Genomic DNA, 20227 nt, shown 5'->3' on the forward strand with positions numbered 1-20227 from the left:
GCTCAGCTAACTGATCTGGCAGAAACCTCACCAAACAACAACAAAAAAGCCTAAAAGGTGATGAACATTTTACCTGGGTGTACCCCATGAAGTGTTTTCCGCACAGCTGTACAATGGCTCGAGGGAAGGCTGAGAACGCATAGGTCCTCTCTTAGATGAGCTCAGGCTGCAGGGGAATACACGCCCGCTGACGGTGGACTTTCATAACCTGATGTCAGCGTGTGATGCCACCAAAAGGAGCGATGCTTCCTGCTCTCAGCTGGGCCTCTCTGCTGAAATCACTTCTGATGAGACACAGCTAAACTAACAACCAAGAAAGAAAGTTAAAAGAATGACCAACAGCACAACTGAGAGCTGTAAAACTGGTAAACACTGAGCAGAGGAGGTGCTGTGTAAACTGAGAGCAGAAGGCCTGTGCACCGATAAGGTGCTATCACAGATGATTTGTCAGAAAGGCTGTGCTCTGGGAACAGGAGGATGGCAATAAGGTCAGAGCAAACTGTAAATGCCATCTGTGTCCCTGCTGTCACAACAGGAAGGCAGAATGTAGCCATGGACATACCCAAAATAAGGAAACACAGAACACGAGGAGCCGCCCTGCCAAAGATTAATGAAGGCTGAAGGAGGGAAGCAACAGATCACATTATTCTAGCTCCTGATCATAAAAGACCTACCCAGAAAGCAGTTTGTCATCACCAACCCAGAGGACACCAAGAGACGGTAAGGGCTCAATAGCAATGGTAAGGACTGAATAGGTAGTGTACTCTAGCGTGCAGGCCATGCTGGCTACGCCATTTGGATGTGCAACTCTTGGAGCTTGCGAGTGTGCAAGTGTGAGAAAACAAGCAAAGCATACAAGAAAATGAGTACATGGGACCAAAATCAGTTGTTTCTTTCTAAAAAAAAAATACTACCTTCCAGTTCCTCACAGAGAGTTCCGTTGAATTCCTACATATTCAAGCATCCCACGGAACTAAGAGGACAGTCTGCCTGCTCACAGCAAGTTACAACCTACTGCCAAAGCAGAAACTTGGACTGCAAATTGTGTAGTTAGACCAACAGCTTTCTCAGTTTGTCATATGAATGCTCTGAAATAAAAAAACACAGAATGAATGTTGTGGAGTTTTTTTTTAATTGCTATATAAAATAAAGAGAATGAGGACATTTTTAAGGGGTCTTTTTAAGGATGAAGCAGGGAAGGCTGTAATGAGGCAACATGGCTTCGCCAGAGAGTTACAAGACCCTATCAGAAATACTTGCACAACACTCACAGCTAACATTACAACCAACTTTATTTAGCCCACTTGTGTCAGTAATAAATATTTAAGGCCTTCTAGTTGTGAGCAAAACTGCACACTCCGCTTACTAGACACCACCCGAGGCAGCACCGCACGGGCGGGATCGGAGGGCGGCCATCACGGCAGCCGACACCACGCAGAGGCCTATGCAACTGGCCGCCATGCCCTCTCTAACGGCGGCGGCGGGCGCACACGCAGCGCCCCAGCGTCGCCCGGACGCGTGCGGCAGGGGGCTGCCCACAGCAGGGCCCGCAACACCCCCGCTCGCTCCCGCCGCCATTACACGCGCCTCCATCGGGGAGCAACGGCCGCTGCGCGAGGGATCTCGCGAGAGCACCGCCCTCCTGCCGCGCGCCCGCCCGTTGGCCGGTGACGCCGAGGGGCGGGGCGGGCGCCGCTTTGAATCGGCGCGGGGCGCCGGGGCTGGGACGCGACATGGGGACGGTAGAGCCGGCAGTTGAGGCGCGGCCGGAGGAGGGGGGCACCATCACTACCTCCCCGACAACTGTCGGCCCAAGGCGTATCGAGGTTCCCCGGCCCCCTTCCATTGAGGAGTTCACCATCGTGAAGCCCATCAGCCGCGGCGCCTTCGGGAAGGTGTACCTGGGCCGCAAGGCGGGGCGCCTCTACGCCGTGAAGGTGAGGGGCGGCGCGGGGCGCCTCCCCGCCCCCTGCGGCCCTCGGGGCTCCCTCGCTGCCTAGTGTCGCGGTACTGCCGCCCTCCCCTTTCGTTCGACCCCGTGTGGGAGAGGGGCGTCCCGAGGGGAAGGTCGGGGACGGGGTGGGGCGTCCCGCGGAGGGGTGTCCTGGCAGGCGCAGGGATTGCCCCGACGTGAGGGCCCCCCGCTCGCCTTCCAGCACTTGGGCTGTCAGGGAGCTGCCGCTCTTCCAGCAGAAGCTCAGCGCCTGAGAGATGCGTTGTGTTCATGCCTGTGTTTGGCGTTCTCCTCTCGTTCCTGTTCGCCTGGAGGCTTTGGTTAGGAGGCGTGTGATGACGACAGCTGCTTTTAGGAGTACCTCAGATGTCGAGGGAACTAGGCCAAAAGCAGCCTGCCAGAGCGTCAGTGCGCTGTTTGCTTCTTGTCTGTATATACTTGTTGTTATAATTGAATGCATTCAGCTGTCGTGCTGCTTGGAGGGTGTTCTCACGTTTGTTCGTGAATGAAATGTCTGCCTCTGAGATGTATGAAGAGAGCAAATTATAAAAAAGACTTTTACTGAGTACACATTTGAAAAAAAAAAAAAAAACCAGCCACAACAACAAACTTGCATTTTCTGTGTTGTTATGCAAAGGACTGAAAACTAGGCTTGTTAGTAGTAAAAACTTTACTGATAGTTTGTGTGAGCTTGACTTTGCGATTAAAAGGATTATAACCACCTGCATAGTACAGAAAGAACAGGAAATGTAAAAACAATAATGCAAAACAGACATTGCTCTTCAGATCTGTATATAAGTCCATCTGCATGGTTTTGTTGTAAGCATTTTGAGGTGAAAGCTTTTACGTAAATCCCTTATCACTATTGCAGTGAAGCTTATGGATTGTTCACAACTATGACACTTAACATGTGCTAAATATTTGTACAGTTAAGGTCAACACTTACATAGTAGGTGTCAAATTACACTTCTTATGTCTTGCTATTTTTATATGTTATCAAATTCTGTTATTGAATGGTAGGGGTGGCTGTAGACTCAACTTTTTACAGTTGTGTTGTATAGAGAACGGATAAATTATACCTGCTTTAATATTACCATATGTATCTGGACCAAAGATGTTGAAGGTGCGCAAACTTCCAATGTCTATGCAATGCTGCCTGAATATCCATCAGCTGTGCTATAATACATCTTCTATTCAAGATTAATATTGGGTGGACATCAACATACAGTAGAGTAATTCAATACAGGAATTAGAACTAATTCACAGTTAAGCTTGTTAATTCTTCCTTGTGAGTTGCATGCCTTTGAGGCTTCTTCCCAAGGAAACAAATATTTGTTGCATGACTTGATTGTAAATTTTAAATTAAGCAAAAATTCACTTGCTTTCGCAGCGAAGTTAAGAATTAGAGGCTGGGATAGCTGCAGTCTTGTACTTGAGGATACTAAGATGGGATGGCTTACTGCTGCACTCTGATTTTCAATCCTTAGGCCATAAATCTCTGTCTCTGAAGAGATGTAAAGACTTGATCAGCAAGTGTGTATCTAAGCATTGAACACCTTTCCCTGGTTCTGAGTTGTGTAGTGTGGGTAAGAGGATTAACTTGGAGCAGCTTAATTTCACATACAGCCTAAACACTCATTTTTCCAGTGTGTGCTACTGCAGTAAATATTGGTAGTGTGATTTCCATTCAGGAGTGAATTAGGAAGAGAGCAATGAAAAAGGTTCTCTAATAACCTGTGTTTTAAAATTCTGTCTGTATATGAAGTTAGAGCTCTGTTCTATGTGTATAATATGTGTGCAAGTTTGAAGTATAAAGATAAGTGAATTGACTGAAGAACTAAGAGTTGAGCAAAGAAAAGAATGCTTATGTACTTGATTTTGTTTTATTTTTCAGGTGATGAAAAAAGCAGACATGATCAATAAAAACATGGTTCACCAGGTCCAGGCAGAGAGAGATGCACTGGCTCTCAGTAAAAGTCCTTTCATTGTGCATTTATACTACTCACTTCAGTCAGCTAATAACATCTATTTAGTAAGTAAATAAATGACTGTTTTGTTTTATGATAGCATTGAAAATGTAGTGTAGAACTGTATTAATGTCTGAAAAGGTATTTTTATGGTAGTGAGTGGGAATTCCTTAGTCACTTCTACTTTTGTCTTTCTCATGATGGTTGAACAAGTGAAATATTTCTCTTCCCCTGATGCCTTTGAGATCTTTCCACCTGCATTCCCTTTTTTACAGGATTTTCTAATAGCTAATCTGGTTTAGGGAAGACAAAGCAAGAAACCATTCTGTTCAAGCAGAACCCAAGTGTCTGAAAGATACCCTATGTCTCATTTAAAGGAAATTTATTTTACTTGTTGCTTGTACTCAAAATTCATTATGGTAGTTGGCCTAGATGGCAAGAGGATAACAAAATTGCAAAACTAAGTGCTAGTCTTTGTGGAGCACAATGTGATTTTATATACTGCCTCCGCATAAAGGTAGTATGGATTAAAACTGCCTACAAAGACTCTAGCATAACTTGTCTGGTTTGCTGTACAGTGAACAGCTTGATTAAATTCTGAGGCAAGGTTACTATGCCTTCCTACAATGCCTTTTTTGAATGTAAAGGAAGGCTTCTTTTTCCTGGAATCTCTGTTAACTACTACATGGAGTAGAGGAGTTCAGAGTGAAGGACTTGTAAAGGAGATCCTAGAGCCATATATATAGAATAGTACTGTATATTGGAATCTAAGTACTGGTGAGATTTCTTGACCAAAATCCCATAAATTAATTCTTGTCATTGAAGAGTGAGTTTCTGAAACCCTGCTGACTTTTCTTTTATCTTGAGTATGACATGGGCCATAATAATGTGTAGGTTTGCGTTTGGTTGGTTGGTTTTTTTAATGTATGTACACACTTGCAAAATAAAATAATTGAGATACCTTTTCTATACAAATCAAAATATCAGTAGTCTTTGGCTTCAAGCCTTGAGTGTCACAGAATTGCTTTGCAATTTATTTTGTATAATATAGAAATCTTTCATAAGTTAATCAGAACCAACTACAGTAGTTATTTGAGAGCTGACTATAGCTAGGCTAGGCAAATAATATAAAATAAGTAAATGATCTATTAAAAGAAAATATTTCATGTCCTCTGTCATCTGAAGCTCTATTTTATCCAAGTGAGAAGTATTGTGTGGGAAACCTAAGTTTGCACAAGGAAGCTTCTATTGGCTTCTGTTCTTTAAAATTATGTTTTCCTAGAGGTGAAAGCTATTTCTTATTTTATTTGCAAATTTGAAATGTATTTTAACATATTTTAAATTTAAAATGCTTGTATGGTAGGTGATGGAGTACCTTATTGGTGGAGATGTCAAATCTCTTCTCCATATTTATGGATATTTTGATGAAGAAATGGCTGTTAAGTATATTTCTGAAGCAGCATTGGCTCTTGACTATCTTCACAGGCATGGGATAATCCACAGGTAAACCTACTTTTTTATTTTTTCTTACAAGTAAGTATTTGGTAGTTTGAGTTTTTAATTTTTTACTCGTACACATTGCCAATCACCCTTTAATAGTAAGAGCTACCTCTTTTGCTAGAGCTTCTGGAAGCTCTTTTTGCATGTGTATGCTGCAGCAATATCGTGAAACAATACTTAAAATAAAATCTGTCCATGTACATTAAGCAGATGAATACACACTGCTTTTCCCTGCCTGCTTGCTCTTCCCCCAGTACCATGGTCTGTTAGCAGCTATGCTGCCTTCTAGATCCCCTCTGTCTGTGACTTTTAAAAGACTGTTAGTTCAGGAACACTCTGGATACTGCAAGCTTGTAACTGTAGGACAAAGGGACATTGACTACTCTAATGCTCCCCTTGTAGTGAGAATTCTTTGTTGCATTCAGTAGTGCTACAGAGAATACATGTGAAAACTTTACTAGAGGTTTGCTTGTGGTGGTGTACAGTTGTGTGTAAGAGCCTCACATTAGCAAACGTTGTGATGGTAGTACTCAAGAACACTTGTTAAACCTGCTGAAACACCAAATATGCAACTCTTGACATGCATGGTGGTTTTACAAGGCCTGAAACATTTGTACAATACTTAGTGCTAAATATGTTTGATTGTTTTGGTGTAGTCCTCCAACTGGAATATTTTCTTGGCTAAGAGAAGTTACTGAGAAACAGCTATAATCATTGTTTTGTATTGCATGTTTCTAGTCAGTTAATATTCTTAATATTGCTCAGTGCTCTTTTTCCTGACTTCCAACTATATTAATGTCTTCAGGGATCTGAAGCCAGACAATATGCTCATTTCTAATCAGGGCCATATAAAGCTGACAGACTTTGGCCTTTCCAGAGTGACTCTGAACAGAGGTAAGAGTTGTCCATATCCTTTTGGTTGTATTATAATGTATTTTTGTGTCACATTGCCATGTTCTTGAATGCTTTACATCTCCAGAGAGGGCAATCTCCAGAGGGTTAAAGGAATGCAGAAATTCAGAATTGTCAATGGAGTTTCTGATTCATGGTTTTAAGAGTACAGAGGAAAATCTAGACTATACTGCTTTAATTGGTATATTCTAATGGGACAGGTTATTGTGTCTAGTTGAACATATGTAAGCTATAAGCCTACTTCCTTCTAGTGAGCCAAAGATGGCATCTAAGGTTAAATTTTCACCTATGAAGAATTAATCTTAGCTTTTTTGAAATGTGTCTGCAAGAGGAGGCAGGCTTTGACTCCAGTTTACCATCTTAGCCCACAGGCCATAGGCTGGAGCTGCTACCTAAAATGCAAAGCTCATATTAAGTTAGAAGACTTAACACTTAGAACATAGTATATTGGAAAATAAATTACATAAATACAGTTTCTTTATTAATAAACTGTAATTTTATGATGGATGTACTGGAAGAAACAGCTTGTGTTGAATAGGAATATATGGGTATGTCTTCATTTGAGTTTGGTGGCTTCTTTTGTATATTTGTCCAGTAAGTGACTAAATTTTTTTCCCTCTTGATGTAACTTAAGTAAATGTCTGTAATCTAGCATATTTAATAGCAAAATAAAAACCTAACCTGCTTCATATTTTTTTGGCTGTCTGTAGAGATAAATATGATAGATATCCTTACTACACCATCAATGGCAAAACCAAAACAAGACTACTCACGTACTCCAGGACAGTTGTTGTCTCTCATCAGCTCTCTGGGTTTCGTAAGTAATTTTTGTTGTCTTGGCAGTACTTCATTCTTTTAGTTTATTTAGTATCTTAGATGTAATAATAGGAGTAATAAGGCTATTCTTGCACCTTTTCGTCCAGCCGGTAGAATGATTTACCATATGTTTCCAGTACCTTAAAGTTCTGAAGTTATTACCTTGGACTGTGTTTCAAATTGCTGATTATCAGTTGTGCTTCACAAAATTTGGTAAATGGACATGGCTAAGCTCCAATGCAAAGTTAATAAAAAATGTGTGAAGTTACACTCACAAGCTTGGGTATTTTGTTCAGGCTTCATTAACTTCTAACTATGCTTCTTCCCACTTGATAGTATACTCCTGCTGGAATGCAAATCCCAGGGTGCAATTCAAGTCAATCATCTGACAGTCTGCATGGAGTGATTTCTCCTTTACCTGTGTTTCAAAAGGAAAATACCCCTCTTTCAACAAAATTATTCAAAACACGTGAGTATACCAAGCCAAGTATACTGAGTAATACTGTCTCCAAGGTTGTAGTCTTCATTTTATGTGAGTAACTGAGACCCACTTGATAAAAGGTGTGCTTCCACCAGTGTCTTGCTGTCTACCATTCTTCCAGTACTTAAGGGCTGATGTGTTTTCACCTATGCTACTTATGTAATCTCTTGATTTTTTTTTTTTCAAATGTACAACCACTGAATTCAAAGTGACCGTTTAAAATTTTACAGAAATAGTGTCAGTTCTTGCTGTACTTTAATTGGAAATTATTTAATATTGCAATATGTGCTTCCATTTAAATTGTCTTATCTTGCTGCTTTCTCATTTCTAACCTGAAATGAGAAAGAAGGCTGTTATAATGCTAAAGTTCATATTGCTTTTAAATTCTTGGCAAGTCTCTACTTCAAAAAATTAGTGAACTGACTATGCAGGAAAGATGACAAGAGAAACTATGATGTCGCTTTCCATAACTTCATTCAATGTGAAAGGTTGACGTAGTTAATGGTTAATATATGTTGCCTATTTGTATCAACATTTGAATTTGTTTTTTTTTTTTTTTTCCTCTCAAGATCTTGACACTTCTCAATTAACTCCTGTGATGCCAGTGAGAAGTTTAACTCCTACTCTACTTCAGTCAAGGAAAAGGTTTGGTACCTCCAGTGTCAGTAGTCAGTTGCACACATATCTGTCCAGTATGGAATCAGAGTCCTGCAGCAGCCCAAGGTGGGAGAAAGATGTAGAGGTCAGGATCATTTCATCTTCTCACTATAAATTAAAACTAGCTTGCATTTGCGTATGTACTGTTGCAGATATCATTTACTTACTTCCTCCAGTTATTTCAAGTGTAGAGAAGCCTTCCTACAGGAGAAGAGGCAGGGGTTGTAATCCTTACTGAGTAGGAGTTTTGCATCAAACTAGTGTTGGTTTTGTTTTTTTTTTTTTTTCAAACAAATAGTAGTCCTGTGCAATGTAATAGGAAAAGGAAATGCCATTTAGCCTACAGCAAAGGAGTGAAAGAGAGAGCTTCTATTGTATGTCACTGGTTTAGCCCTGTTTTTCATGAGGTGAGCAATGCTGGGAGCACTGGCTCTTGGAATCTGACAGTATCCCTGTAGCTTTGTTAGCTCAGCATGCAGACAAAACAACTTCTTTAGAAGGCAGAACTCAGGGGAAAAATAATAAACAAAATACATTTCAAACTTCTATTAGCTATTAAAAACAGAAAAAGTTTTAAGGTTTATATTACTGAAGGGTTTTGTATCAACTAACCTTACACTAGTAGTTATAGCTGATACAAAATTCTTTCTCTTATTTTAAATTGTTAATGAAATTCTGTACAAATACAGACCTAAAAGAAAATGTTACTGTGCTATTTAGTCCCTTGCCATGATTCCTATTTGGATAACACATGAAAACTTATATTTTAAAACTATGTATAATTATTTGTTCTATCTGTCCATTTCCAAGGCCTTGTTTTCAGTATAATGTTACAAAAATAGTAGTATCAGATTTTCCTTTTGTCATCTCTAAAGTATAATATGCCACAGGGTAGTATGATGGAGTTCTTTTGGAGTTTCTTGGAACCTGAGAACTTCTGGAACTTAACTTCTTAACATAAAATTACAAAGACAACTTTAATAATTATATTTATTGATCCTTAAGGATTTAAAAATACAGCATTATCTATTGTATTCTAGCAAGCTTATTTTATGTTCTTAAAGTCAAATTATCAAATTAGCCCTAATTTAGTTTTGAATTTTTTTGAATGTCATGTTTGTCACTACTAGTGGTTATAAAAGAATGAGTAATGCTTACCAATTTGCAGTTCTTTATGGAAGTGGGAATAAGGTATTTTAAAGGACATATTTTTATAATACTGTAATCCTATTTTTCTTGATACTCAAAACTTAATGTTCTCATTTGCAGCAAAGTGAAGATGAAATCTTTTCTACAACAGGCAAAACGAGTAACAGTGGGTCAGCTCTCCTTTCGAACATAGAATTACTGAATAGCAAAGATATGAAAGTTTTAAGGAAAAAAGAACTGGAGTCTGCCATTTCTCCTATCAGCAGTAACGATTCTGGCAGTAGGCAGAAGCTGGGAAATGAACATTCAGATATAACAGATACTCCTGTGACCACATTGGATGTGAAAGGTGTAGTCAGAAAATGTCTTTCTGAAAACAAGATTTGGGAAGAAAAACTCATAATAAATGAAAGAGAGATGACTAATGAAACAGCAGAAACTTCCAATCAACAGCAGTCACCTTCAAGGCAGAATGAGCCTGTCAAACCTATCAAAGAGGAAATTTTTGAAAAGCCAGGTGTAAAAAGAAGCTTTGAATTAGTTGACACTAGTCCTTCTCAGGAACTTAACTATGTTAAGAAAAGCAATGCAGAATATAAACGTGGCTGTCAAATCTCAGAATTTCCAACAAACAAAAGGACAGATTTGACAACAGAAATTCAGTCCTTAATGCTTTGTGATGATGGATGCCTACTTGACACCTGCAAAAGCAAAGAAGTTAAGAGTTTTATTGATAACCAGCAAACAGTAGAAAAATCAGTTCCTCCAATTATAGCCAAAAATCTTATGTGTGATCTGGATGCAGACTATGAAAAGGATGATAAAAAGGAGTATATGAACTCAAGCTTTTTAGGCACTGACAATGTAAAATCTTTAGGAATCCTCAATGCAGATTCTGACTTATCATTTCCTGAAATGTCTGTTACAGAAAGCCATTTAGAAAAGCAGCTTTTAGATTTGGACAAAAGTGTTAAAGACCTCTCCTTTGAGGAACCAAAACCAGAAGGGATGCTAAAAACATCACCGCAGTCCCAAGATACCTCACAAAATGGAGAGGAAGCATATACTGGCCAGGACTGCAAGCCGTTACATCATGAAAAGGATAATGACCAAAAACATGTGAAAGAAACTTACCTTGACGCAGTATCTTCTCCTTCAGAAAAGATGATGGAAGCACTGAATCTCTTAAAAAAAAATGCTGTTGTTTTTCGAAGTTATAACAGTCCAATTAATATATCCAATGCATCTGAGCCATGTAGCATGGCTTCCTTGGATGTAATGGATCTTTCACCAGCTTGTAGTGGCTCTTACCCAACAGCTATTACTTCATTACAGAAAGGAAGACCGTATAGGGCCTATCAGGTATGTGAGGAGGCATGTAAAAACTTTGTGCATGCATCAGACATTAGTGATCTAAAATTACTTCAGTTGCTGATGTAGGGAAAACTGAAGTTGTTTGAAGCAGTCTGTCAAAGCGACTTTTGCTGACAGGCTTTCACTTATTGCACTGGGGTGGCCAAAATTGTAACTTCGGTAAGAGCTTGGCAAAGAGCTGTATGTCCACTTATTTGCCTCTGGCTCAACATGCATTGTCTGTCCACCTCTCTGAGAAATCCTTTACTCTTACAGTGTGCTGTTTTCCCTCATACTGTTTTTAGTACAGTGTGGTACTTCCTGTGAGTAATTATAGGTTTCCTGATGTAATGGGAAGTCTTTTATTATTTTTTTAAACTTTTTTTTTTCCTTTTTCATCCTGCATCCCTCCCAAGACAGTCTGCGAATGCTGTTCAGCTGCTAGTAACTGCTACTGTTCTTGCTATTTTCTTTTTTTATCCTGGTAAAAGTGATGGTGTAATGTGTACTGTCAAGTACCAATTAAATGCTTGTTACAAAGACTGATGCAAACAGTAATAGCTGCTTACAGATTATGAAGTTTTTGCGTTGACCTTTTTAGCCTTCTGATAGTAAGTAAAAATCTTATTGTCCTAAAAATCTTATTGTCCTAAAGTAAATTAGAGCCTTGATGTGGGGAAAAGTAAAAGTATACTTTTCAGTTGGTGTTTCCTGTTTTGTTTTGGCATAGCTTTATAAGACCTTCATCCAGTTACTTAGGTTCTAGTTGTAGGATTTAAAGCTTTCTAACAGAACTGGCAGTGTGTTGAATGATTTGGTATACCAAAAGGGAACATTCAAAATGTTCTCTTCTGGAAAGCCTTTTTTCTAATGTCTTTGCATGATTTGCTAGGTTCTGTTTCATCTGCATAAAACTTTAATTGGTTATGAAACCTAGCTTGCATTCAGCTGAAATGGAGAAGTACACACTTCATCTCCTGAGAAATAAATGACTGATGGCATTGTATGCTTGTGTAACTTAAATTTCAATAGGAGGATATATATTTTTTATATACTTTTGTGATTCTTTTTTAAACCACATCACTGTGACCCGATTACCTGTTTTCTATTTTAATAGTGGATTCTGTAGCCTTTATGGCATAGTGATAATGAATTGATCTCTGCTGCACTGAAGGTGAAGTTGGAAACAAAATTATACAAGATACAGGGGAATTAAGGGTATATTGAAAAACAATGAGAGTACCTGCAAGATAATTTATTAGTATCTCCAGGTCATAACAGGAACTCTGTCACTGCAGTCAGCCTATTGGATGTGAGAATTTATTGATCTCTTTGCAAGTTTGCATATTTTATCTTCAAATAACATCTCAAATTACTTTCAGAAGGTTTGTGTGTCTGTAAACAGTCACTAAGTCAAACTTGAACAGAACTTCATCTGCAGGCAGTATGCAACCCTTAGGATACAGGTTAAACAAAAGGCTTATTTAATATATTTTGAGTACATCTGGTAGGCAATATGTGATAGAAGTTAGGATCCTCTTTTTTTTTTTTTAACCGTTATTTGACATGTGCTTGCTTTTCATTGGCTAATATTAATAACTCAGTGCTAAAATCAAAGGCTATTTTGACATTCTATTTAGTAGGTTGTCTTCAGATTTGAATTTGAAAGAGGAGTTTAACATTGGGTGGTTTTTGGTTTGTTTTTTTTTTTTTTGGAGGCATTGCTTGTGGATTTAACACTGGAAGAAGAAATTAATATTAAAGAATAGACAACTTCTATGCTTCAAGATGGTTGAGAAGAAGAAATGAAAGCACATTTCACATATATTTTTCAGGGAATGTATGTTTTGTGACATATTATTGTCTGGAACTTAATTATGAACAGTTATACCTATTACTAAAGCTGGACATGGTAGTTTCTCAGCTGGTTTTGTTTGAATCTAAAGTCTTTGTTGCATCTTTTAAGACTCCTCATCAGGGAGATGCTGGTACACCATATAGGACTCCAAAGAGCGTAAGAAGAGGAGCTGCCCCAGTAGAAGGTGAACGCATTCTAGGGACCCCAGACTACCTGGCACCTGAGCTGCTTTTGACAAAGCCTCATGGTAAGACAAACAAACCATGGAGTTTGTAAATACTCGAAAGGTGATATATTTACATTTCTAAATACCCAGTGCTTAACTATTGTCAGCATTTTGTCTGTGTTTGCTTCAGCTGCTCCTTCCACTTCCTTTTTTTCACATGACCAGAGGTCTTGAATGTCTAGCATAGTCTTGCCTGCTGTTAAATTGATGCATTGGAAGCTGTGCCTAGGCACCCTGAGGCTTGTATGTGGTTTAGGAATCACAGCTTGGTCATCCTGAGTGTCCTTAAAGATTCTCTGGGGGGGAGGAACTTAGTGAAATTTAGTGTGAAAGGATTAAGCATCCAATTAGTCTTGGAATGCATTCTATGTTTATTGATATCAGTGTTATGTGCATCCAAATGAATTTATAAAGTTGCATTAAAATCAATGGAGTTGAGTGACCTCATTAAATTCTTAAGATTTCTGGCAGGATCTTTCATATAAGTGGACAGTAGTAGCCATCAAGTTGGGTTTTTTTTTGTTTTGGTTTGGTTTTATTTTTTTTTCCAAAATAATTTAAGAAAATAAAATAGCACAGCTTTGAAGTACATAAATTTCTTTGGCTGAAATCCTGAGCTCCACTGAGATCAACAAAAAGTCTGAAATATTTACCTGCTAACTTGCAAGAACCATTAACAAAACCCAAATGCAATGTATCCCTGGTACATTTGTTGTATTTGACTACATTTTATTTCCATTACAAAAGCATACTTTTATTTGGTAGAGCTAATAGTCTTAGGAAAACTATATGAGATATTAGTAATCACTATTTCTTAGTTAATCTCTGGAAGAGTAGAATTCTGCTGTATGCAGCCAATATATAGTAACTAAAAAGGCACGAAGAGATTTAACAATTTAACTGTAACAACTGAAATTACTGAATGTATGTAGCTGTTTTGCACTTCATTTAGGAATCCTGGTTATTTGGTAGGCTTTAAAACTGGATAATAGTTTGGAAACAATGCTATTTAGACGATGTGAAACTTGGTTGTGAGGTGACTTCTGTGCAATTATTCACTGTTTTCAGGGCTTCAGTGATACTTGCAAAAAGCCTGTTTTTTATGTCAGGAAATTACAAATCTCCCTGTACCTTCAGCGTAGCCAGGGTTTTCTAGCTTCAGAACTCAAAACTTTCCCTCACTAAATATTTCTGGTGTTAACTTGTGTGTAGATGTAGTTGTAATCTTAAACTATAATCATGTTAGAAAACTATTTTATTTCTATTTCTAACTTAAATCTAAGATTGGCATCTTTCTTTATTGTTGAGTCAGTACCTTAAAAAAATCTGCATTCCTATGCCTTCAGAGAATCATACTTGGTATTTGATGTTTGTATTTGCTTTTTTTTTTTTTTTTTTTTTTTCTCGCAATAATAGTAATGCTCTTGCTTCGTTGTCTTTTCGTATGCAGGGGCTCTGATCTCTGGTGAGTTTACTATATACTGGGCAGAAATGAAGTGTTCAGCATAACTATGAACAGTCAAAGTACAACTAGATCACAATTTCCAAGAAAATTGTTTGGGTGAACAATGTAAGATATGTCAAATATGCACTCCATGTAAGAACGTGTGATGCTTCCACAAAATATTCAGGAAACATCAGTATTGCTGTGACTAGGCTATCAAAAATCACACATGTAAGCCTATACAGGAGTAAAGTCCACATTCTTAAAGACATTGTGTAACGGGAAACAAACCAGAGACACTCTTTGTCATTGCTTCCTTTTACTTTATTTAATCAGGCTGATTTACTTTGTATGTGGGTGAAGAAGGCTCAGATGCTCAAGACCTGGTATTTCTGTTTCTTACTTCCAATACTGATAGACATGATTTAGCTGGGATATAGTAGGAGTTAACCTAACCTTGAGTTAAACTTTGGATGGGAAAAATCGCTGCTGAAACATGTGTTACTACATTGTTCAGAGTTGTGATCTTCTTAGACTTTGGCTGAAGCTGGCAATATTTTATCTGAATATCCAAGTACCGCTAACAACAGTGGATGTGATCTCACTGCTCTGATATGCTTAGCTTGTGGGGCACTCTTACTGCTGTTGAAAGTTGCTAAAAGTGCATTAGATTGCTAGGTATGCACTTAAATTTTCAGCATTTCTGAACTTAGTCAATAGTTCTTTTGAAATGGCTCAAAATATTTGTTTTCTTAACTTGGAGGTGTCTTAATAAATATATATTTTTTTTAATATGCCAAAAAAAAAGCCAAGAAAAATTACACTTACTCTTTCAAAGAAGATTTCCCTGCCCCAGCAAGTGTTGCAGCTATTCTTTATACAGTGGAGTGGGCATGGCTTAAAGATGCAGAAAGCTTAGAATGCATGCAGTGGTGTCTGGGACTGCTTTGCCTGCTTGTTTTTTAAGTAGGTTAATAAATGGATTTGGGGGGAAAAGGAGAGGGAAAAAAACCCCAAAAAAACAAAAAAAAAAAACCAAAAAAAACCCCAACAACCACAAACCACCAACGTGGAATGTGGAAAACTAAAATTATTTAATGACAGAGGAGAGAGAGCTAGAAATTGTGCATTGTCCTAATCAATTTTAGTGTAATGGAAAGTAATTCCAGCTTCTTGTGTGCTGGCTTAACTCTGCAACTCTCTTATATTTTGACATAAATTTAGACAAACGAAAATTAAGTTCAATAGTTTGAATTCTTTGAGTCATCTTAAAGAATTAAGATACAAGATAGAGCACTCATCCAGGCTCTAGAGCAGTTGTTAAAGACAACTGTTTCTTATCACAAAACAATCTCTTGGAGAAGGCAGCTCCTAGATTCTCTGTAATGGTAGTTGATAATTAGATTGATCTCAAAAGCCCTCTTGCTTTTATCAGTAAACCCTGGTATTATCTATAAGGAATTAATTTCCTTAATTTGCAAGAAATTTTGCAGGATTTAATCACTCTTCAATTTCTACTATGGCTAATCTTCAAATCTTTGTGAATATCGCTTGTGTTAATGTAATGACCTGGGATTTCTCTTATCAGGTTCTGCTGTAGACTGGTGGGCCCTTGGAGTTTGTCTGTTTGAGTTTCTAACTGGAATTCCACCTTTTAATGATGAAACACCAGCACAAGTCTTCCAAAATATTTTGAAAAGAGGTAACCTGTTTCAGTAATTGGGGAAAGTTTGCATTTCCAACACTTGTTTTATGATTTGAGTTACTGACTCGTCTGCATCTTTCTCTGTAGATATTCCCTGGCCTGAGGGTGAAGAAAAGCTGTCTGAAAATGCCCAAAATGCAATAGATATTCTTCTAACAATTGACAGTGCTAAGAGAGCTGGCCTGAAGGGTTAGTATTAAAATTCTCTTGTGTTCTTTGCAACCAATTAAAAATTTCAAAGTGGTGATATCCTGCTCCTGAAACTTAGACTAATGAACTTGAACGCCTATTTAGGTTCCATGTATAGCGCCAGAACACTTAAGTTGTGGTAATTTCTGTATTTCCTGTGGAATTTTGCCCTTTTGAGTGTGGAAATTTTGGGAGTGGAATGGTTTTTCTAATTGAACTTTTGTTTTGCTTTAATGCTGTTTTGCTATGGATGTTTAGTGCTTGACATCTGATGGACCAAAGTTCACTTTTGTCGAACTCTGTTACAGGTATCTGGGGTTTTTGACCTAACTGATTTTAGAAACCTTGATTAAAGGCCTATAGTTTGGGAGAGAAGCCTCTTATAAAAGCCAATTCAAAGGAGCTTTTTCTTAGAAATCAGCCTGTCTTTACTGAATGTATAGGGTAACAGAGTTAGACAATATATAGTGTACAAAGTCAAGGGAAAAAACCATCTAGTAGACTTAAATATTTGCTGTTGTAACAGCGACTGTATTTTATTTTTTAAAAAACTGATAACATGAAGAGTTATCATCTTAGAGTGATTTCCTTTTTGGAAAAAGAGGAAGAAATCTTATGAGAGAACTGTCCAAGAAATCACTGGACGAGGAAATAATTATGGAAATGCTTACTCTTAAAGACTAAAGGCTAGAAGCTGAAACCAGGCCAAATCAAATTAGAGAAGGCACACAGTTATAAATTAAGATCATGATGTTAACAAGGAGTTCTGTAGCTTTTTAATGTCTCCTAGAAAACATCTAATGTCTTAATTTGAAGGTGTTTTAGTTAAACAGAAGTTATTGTCTTTTGTCCCGGACATTAGGGTAAAATCTAATTGCCTGTCATACACAGAAGCTTACACTAGATGACAGAATGGTTTATTCCAATTTGAAGTTCTTAGAAATTCATTCTTTGTCAGGACCTTTAACTGTATCTGATCTCTATCTGATTTACAGGCCAATGAAGTGAAGTTAGATGAGTAGCTTTCAGGACAACAATTAAGTTTTCTTCCCTGTAATTGAGTTTCCATCACTGTCTGTCATCTTCTCCCCCCTCTCCAATATACACGCTCTCCCTTTCTCTTTTGCAAGTGTGAAGCTTAATGAGAAATCCCAGTTATGTGATGTCCTAGTGTTATGGTTCCGAGTTCGGTCTTTCCAGAAAAAAGAGAAGCTTTAAAGCAGTGTTTGGCAGAGAACACTGGTCTCCAATGTTTGGGTTTGGGTTTTACCCCCTTTTTCAGAGATGTGGACAGGAGCTCACTGCCAACTATGCTACATGTTAATACTTCTTTGGAAAAGACAATGAAGTATGCTCACGTTGTCACCTGAAGACAGCTTTCAGTATGGGAGAACTTTAAGAGCAGAACTACATACGGTTCTGAGATAGTGGATCTGCAATGTCCTGCTGCATGTATGGTTGCTGAAGCTATTAGAAGGAGTTGGAAGACTAACCCTCTGATTTATTGCCTTTTGGCTAAAGTAAACTTTAATATTGTGTTACATTATTTGATCAGGAAATATAGAAATAATAAACAAGTATTAATGTCTTACTGTCTATCAGCTAAAAGCTTGTGGTATGTGCTCAGAGTTAAAATTTGTGTTGGGTGTTTGTCTTAGTTGAACTTCCAGCTACTTCTAAATGTGACTTTTACCTGTCCTATTTTTTTTTCTATTTTGGTTTTTGTGGTGCAGGTGATAAAAACATGGGTTTATCCCACTCAGCTGAAAAGATGCTTTCTTGAATTGAATCAAAGTAGCAAAGCCACTTCCATCAGCGAGTGGTGTTACCAGGTTATGCAAAAGACACATCAGATCCTGTGTGCCAGGAAGTCACCTTTCTGGCCAGAACAGACAGAGCAGGAGAGTTCTTTAGTCAGAAAGTCTTGCAGCTTCGTTAGGTATCCCAGCTTCATGCTGGGAAAGTGGAATCTGGTGCTCTGTAGTAACTTCACTGTAAGGGTGTTTAGACTTCTGTCTGGTGGTAGACCAAAGAGGACTGTACAAAGCAGAGAGGATGGCTCCATGAGCTAGCAGAAGGCAGGTGGCCTGGAGTGGAGAAGGTTGGGAGTGACTCCCACATGTCTACTCGGCACAGAACTTTGGCAAAATTAGAAACAGACTTGGAAGTAATGCTTAAAACTTCTGTGGTGTTCTATCATGAGAAATGCCCCTAGGGCACCTCTGATCCACTGTGTGCTGTGTAGAACAGGTTCTCCAGCTAGGGGAAGATGTTTAGTTGGCATGACAGTAGTTTGAGCCCACTGAAGTTGGGGGTAATCAAAACCTAACTGCAATTTGCAGTTTTGTGAATTTCCGAAAGAGCAAATCTACTGACAGGAGTGCATCAAGGGAAGTGACTATGGGGCTTGGACAAAAGCAAGTTTTATAATGCTCATGTGAACTTCTCTTTCAGAACTGAAACATCACCCCCTCTTTCATGGTGTGGACTGGGATAATCTACAGAATCAAACTATGCCCTTCATACCTCAGCCAGATGATGAAACTGATACCTCTTACTTTGAAGCTAGGAATAATGCTCAGCACCTGACTGTGTCTGGATTTAGCTTGTAGCATGAAGATAAGTGAACTTTCTCCATGTTTTTGCACACTTACAGGTTGTCCTATAACACTAGTTTGGTCTTGCCAAATTTAAGGTGTGTTTTAAGTTATCGGACTGTTTTTATTATTGTATCCTTTATTCTAAAACAAAACTACTGTACAAAACTTGGCTGGTATCAAGTGCCTTCATGTTACTTTTTATCTTGCTGCACCTTACTAAGAGGCCAGAGCATTGAATTTCTTGGAGCTAATAACACTTGGCAATACAGGGCTTTTTTAATAGCAATGAGTAACTCCAGTTAGGAGGTGTGAAGTTATTTCCCAGTTAAACATAATAGGGAAAGGACATAAATGCATGCTACTTGTATCTAATTATAAGTTAATTATCAGTGGTTAAGTGTAATGGCAGTCTTGTTTGGGAGTAGTCCTTTCCGACCTGTTAGATATATATCCACTGTGCAAAACTGATGTTCTTATTTGAGGTGGAAAACTGAAACTGTAGTGCAGCATTGAAACATCTTACTTCTGTTTATCTTATCCCAAGAAGGGTTAAAAGACAGTGTTGTTCAAAGTTAACTCAGCTAGATGGGGCATGTGAGATTGACAGTAGCTTCACTGGTTATTATCCTTTCCTAGACAAATGGGGTAGGGAAAGGATATCTAGGGCAAGTCTGTTTAAATTGTTGCATTGTAACCACTTACACTGTAGGAAGATGGACTGAACAGCATATATTTTAGCAATTACTTATTTTAAATAGAAAATGCTAAGTGTATGTATTTGTGCTCACTCATGTCAGATGATAGAAAACAAAAAAAAAATCACCTGAGTGTTAGCTAACAAGTGAAGTATTATTCATACTGAAGCTGCTATATATTAAAGACTAATGCATCACAAATTAAGACTGTTGTTCTGTAAATTCACAACCAGATCTTAGATTTTACTAGAACATAAGTTACAGGTGTATATTCAGTACTATAAATCCTAATTAGGGGGAAGTATATTTAAATCTATTTTCAAATGCAGCACAAAACTTGCATCTGCTAGGTTTTAAAAGTTTATTTGTAGGTGATTGTGTTTAAATTATCTTCAGTATTTTTCTTGCATAGGCGTCTTTCTCAGCTAGATAAAGATCAGTTATGCTAGATGGTGGTGCCAGCCAGGGGCCACGTGCCAGAAGCTGAGCATCTTGCTAGTGATTTTTGCCAAGTGGCTTTTGAGTGTCATGAACTGACCCTTCTTGCAAGGGGAGCAAGTTGTCCCTTCATTGCCCTGCTTCCTGGAAGACAGGATGTTACTGATGGCATTCTGAGCAAATCGTGCCTGCTATGCTTCCTGCTCTCTCCTCAGGGACATGGGAAAGGAATGGGAATGGTGGAGGAAAAAGGAGGTTTCCTGGAAGGGACAAACAGCTCAGA

At 38.4% G+C, this 20227-nt stretch overlaps 1 protein-coding gene across 2 annotated transcripts; it reads left to right on the forward strand.

Annotated features, from left to right (window-relative positions):
- Nucleotides 1–1733: 1733 nt before the first annotated feature.
- Nucleotides 1734–18913, forward strand: MASTL (microtubule associated serine/threonine kinase like). 2 transcript variants are annotated; one of them, XM_086741810.1, is made up of 12 exons: nt 1734–1937; nt 3849–3986; nt 5285–5424; nt 6227–6315; nt 7044–7150; nt 7486–7618; nt 8200–8372; nt 9557–10798; nt 12756–12894; nt 15906–16019; nt 16110–16211; nt 18666–18913. In XM_086741810.1, exons 1-12 carry the CDS (start codon nt 1734–1736, stop codon nt 18821–18823), a joined length of 2739 nt encoding a protein of 912 aa, XP_086597936.1. In that variant the 3' UTR covers nt 18824–18913. The 2 variants fall into 2 exon arrangements, with proteins under 2 accessions (XP_086597936.1, XP_086597937.1); XM_086741811.1 differs by lacking the exon at nt 1734–1937 and adding an exon at nt 14324–14338 and having other exon boundaries at nt 3852–3986.
- The last annotated feature ends 1314 nt before the right edge of the window (nt 18914–20227 follow it).

The sequence above is a fragment of the Chlamydotis macqueenii genome, chromosome 2 (genome assembly GCF_036417535.1).
Source record: "Chlamydotis macqueenii isolate bChlMac1 chromosome 2, bChlMac1.mat, whole genome shotgun sequence".
NCBI classification, from domain to species: Eukaryota; Metazoa; Chordata; class Aves; order Otidiformes; family Otididae; genus Chlamydotis; species Chlamydotis macqueenii.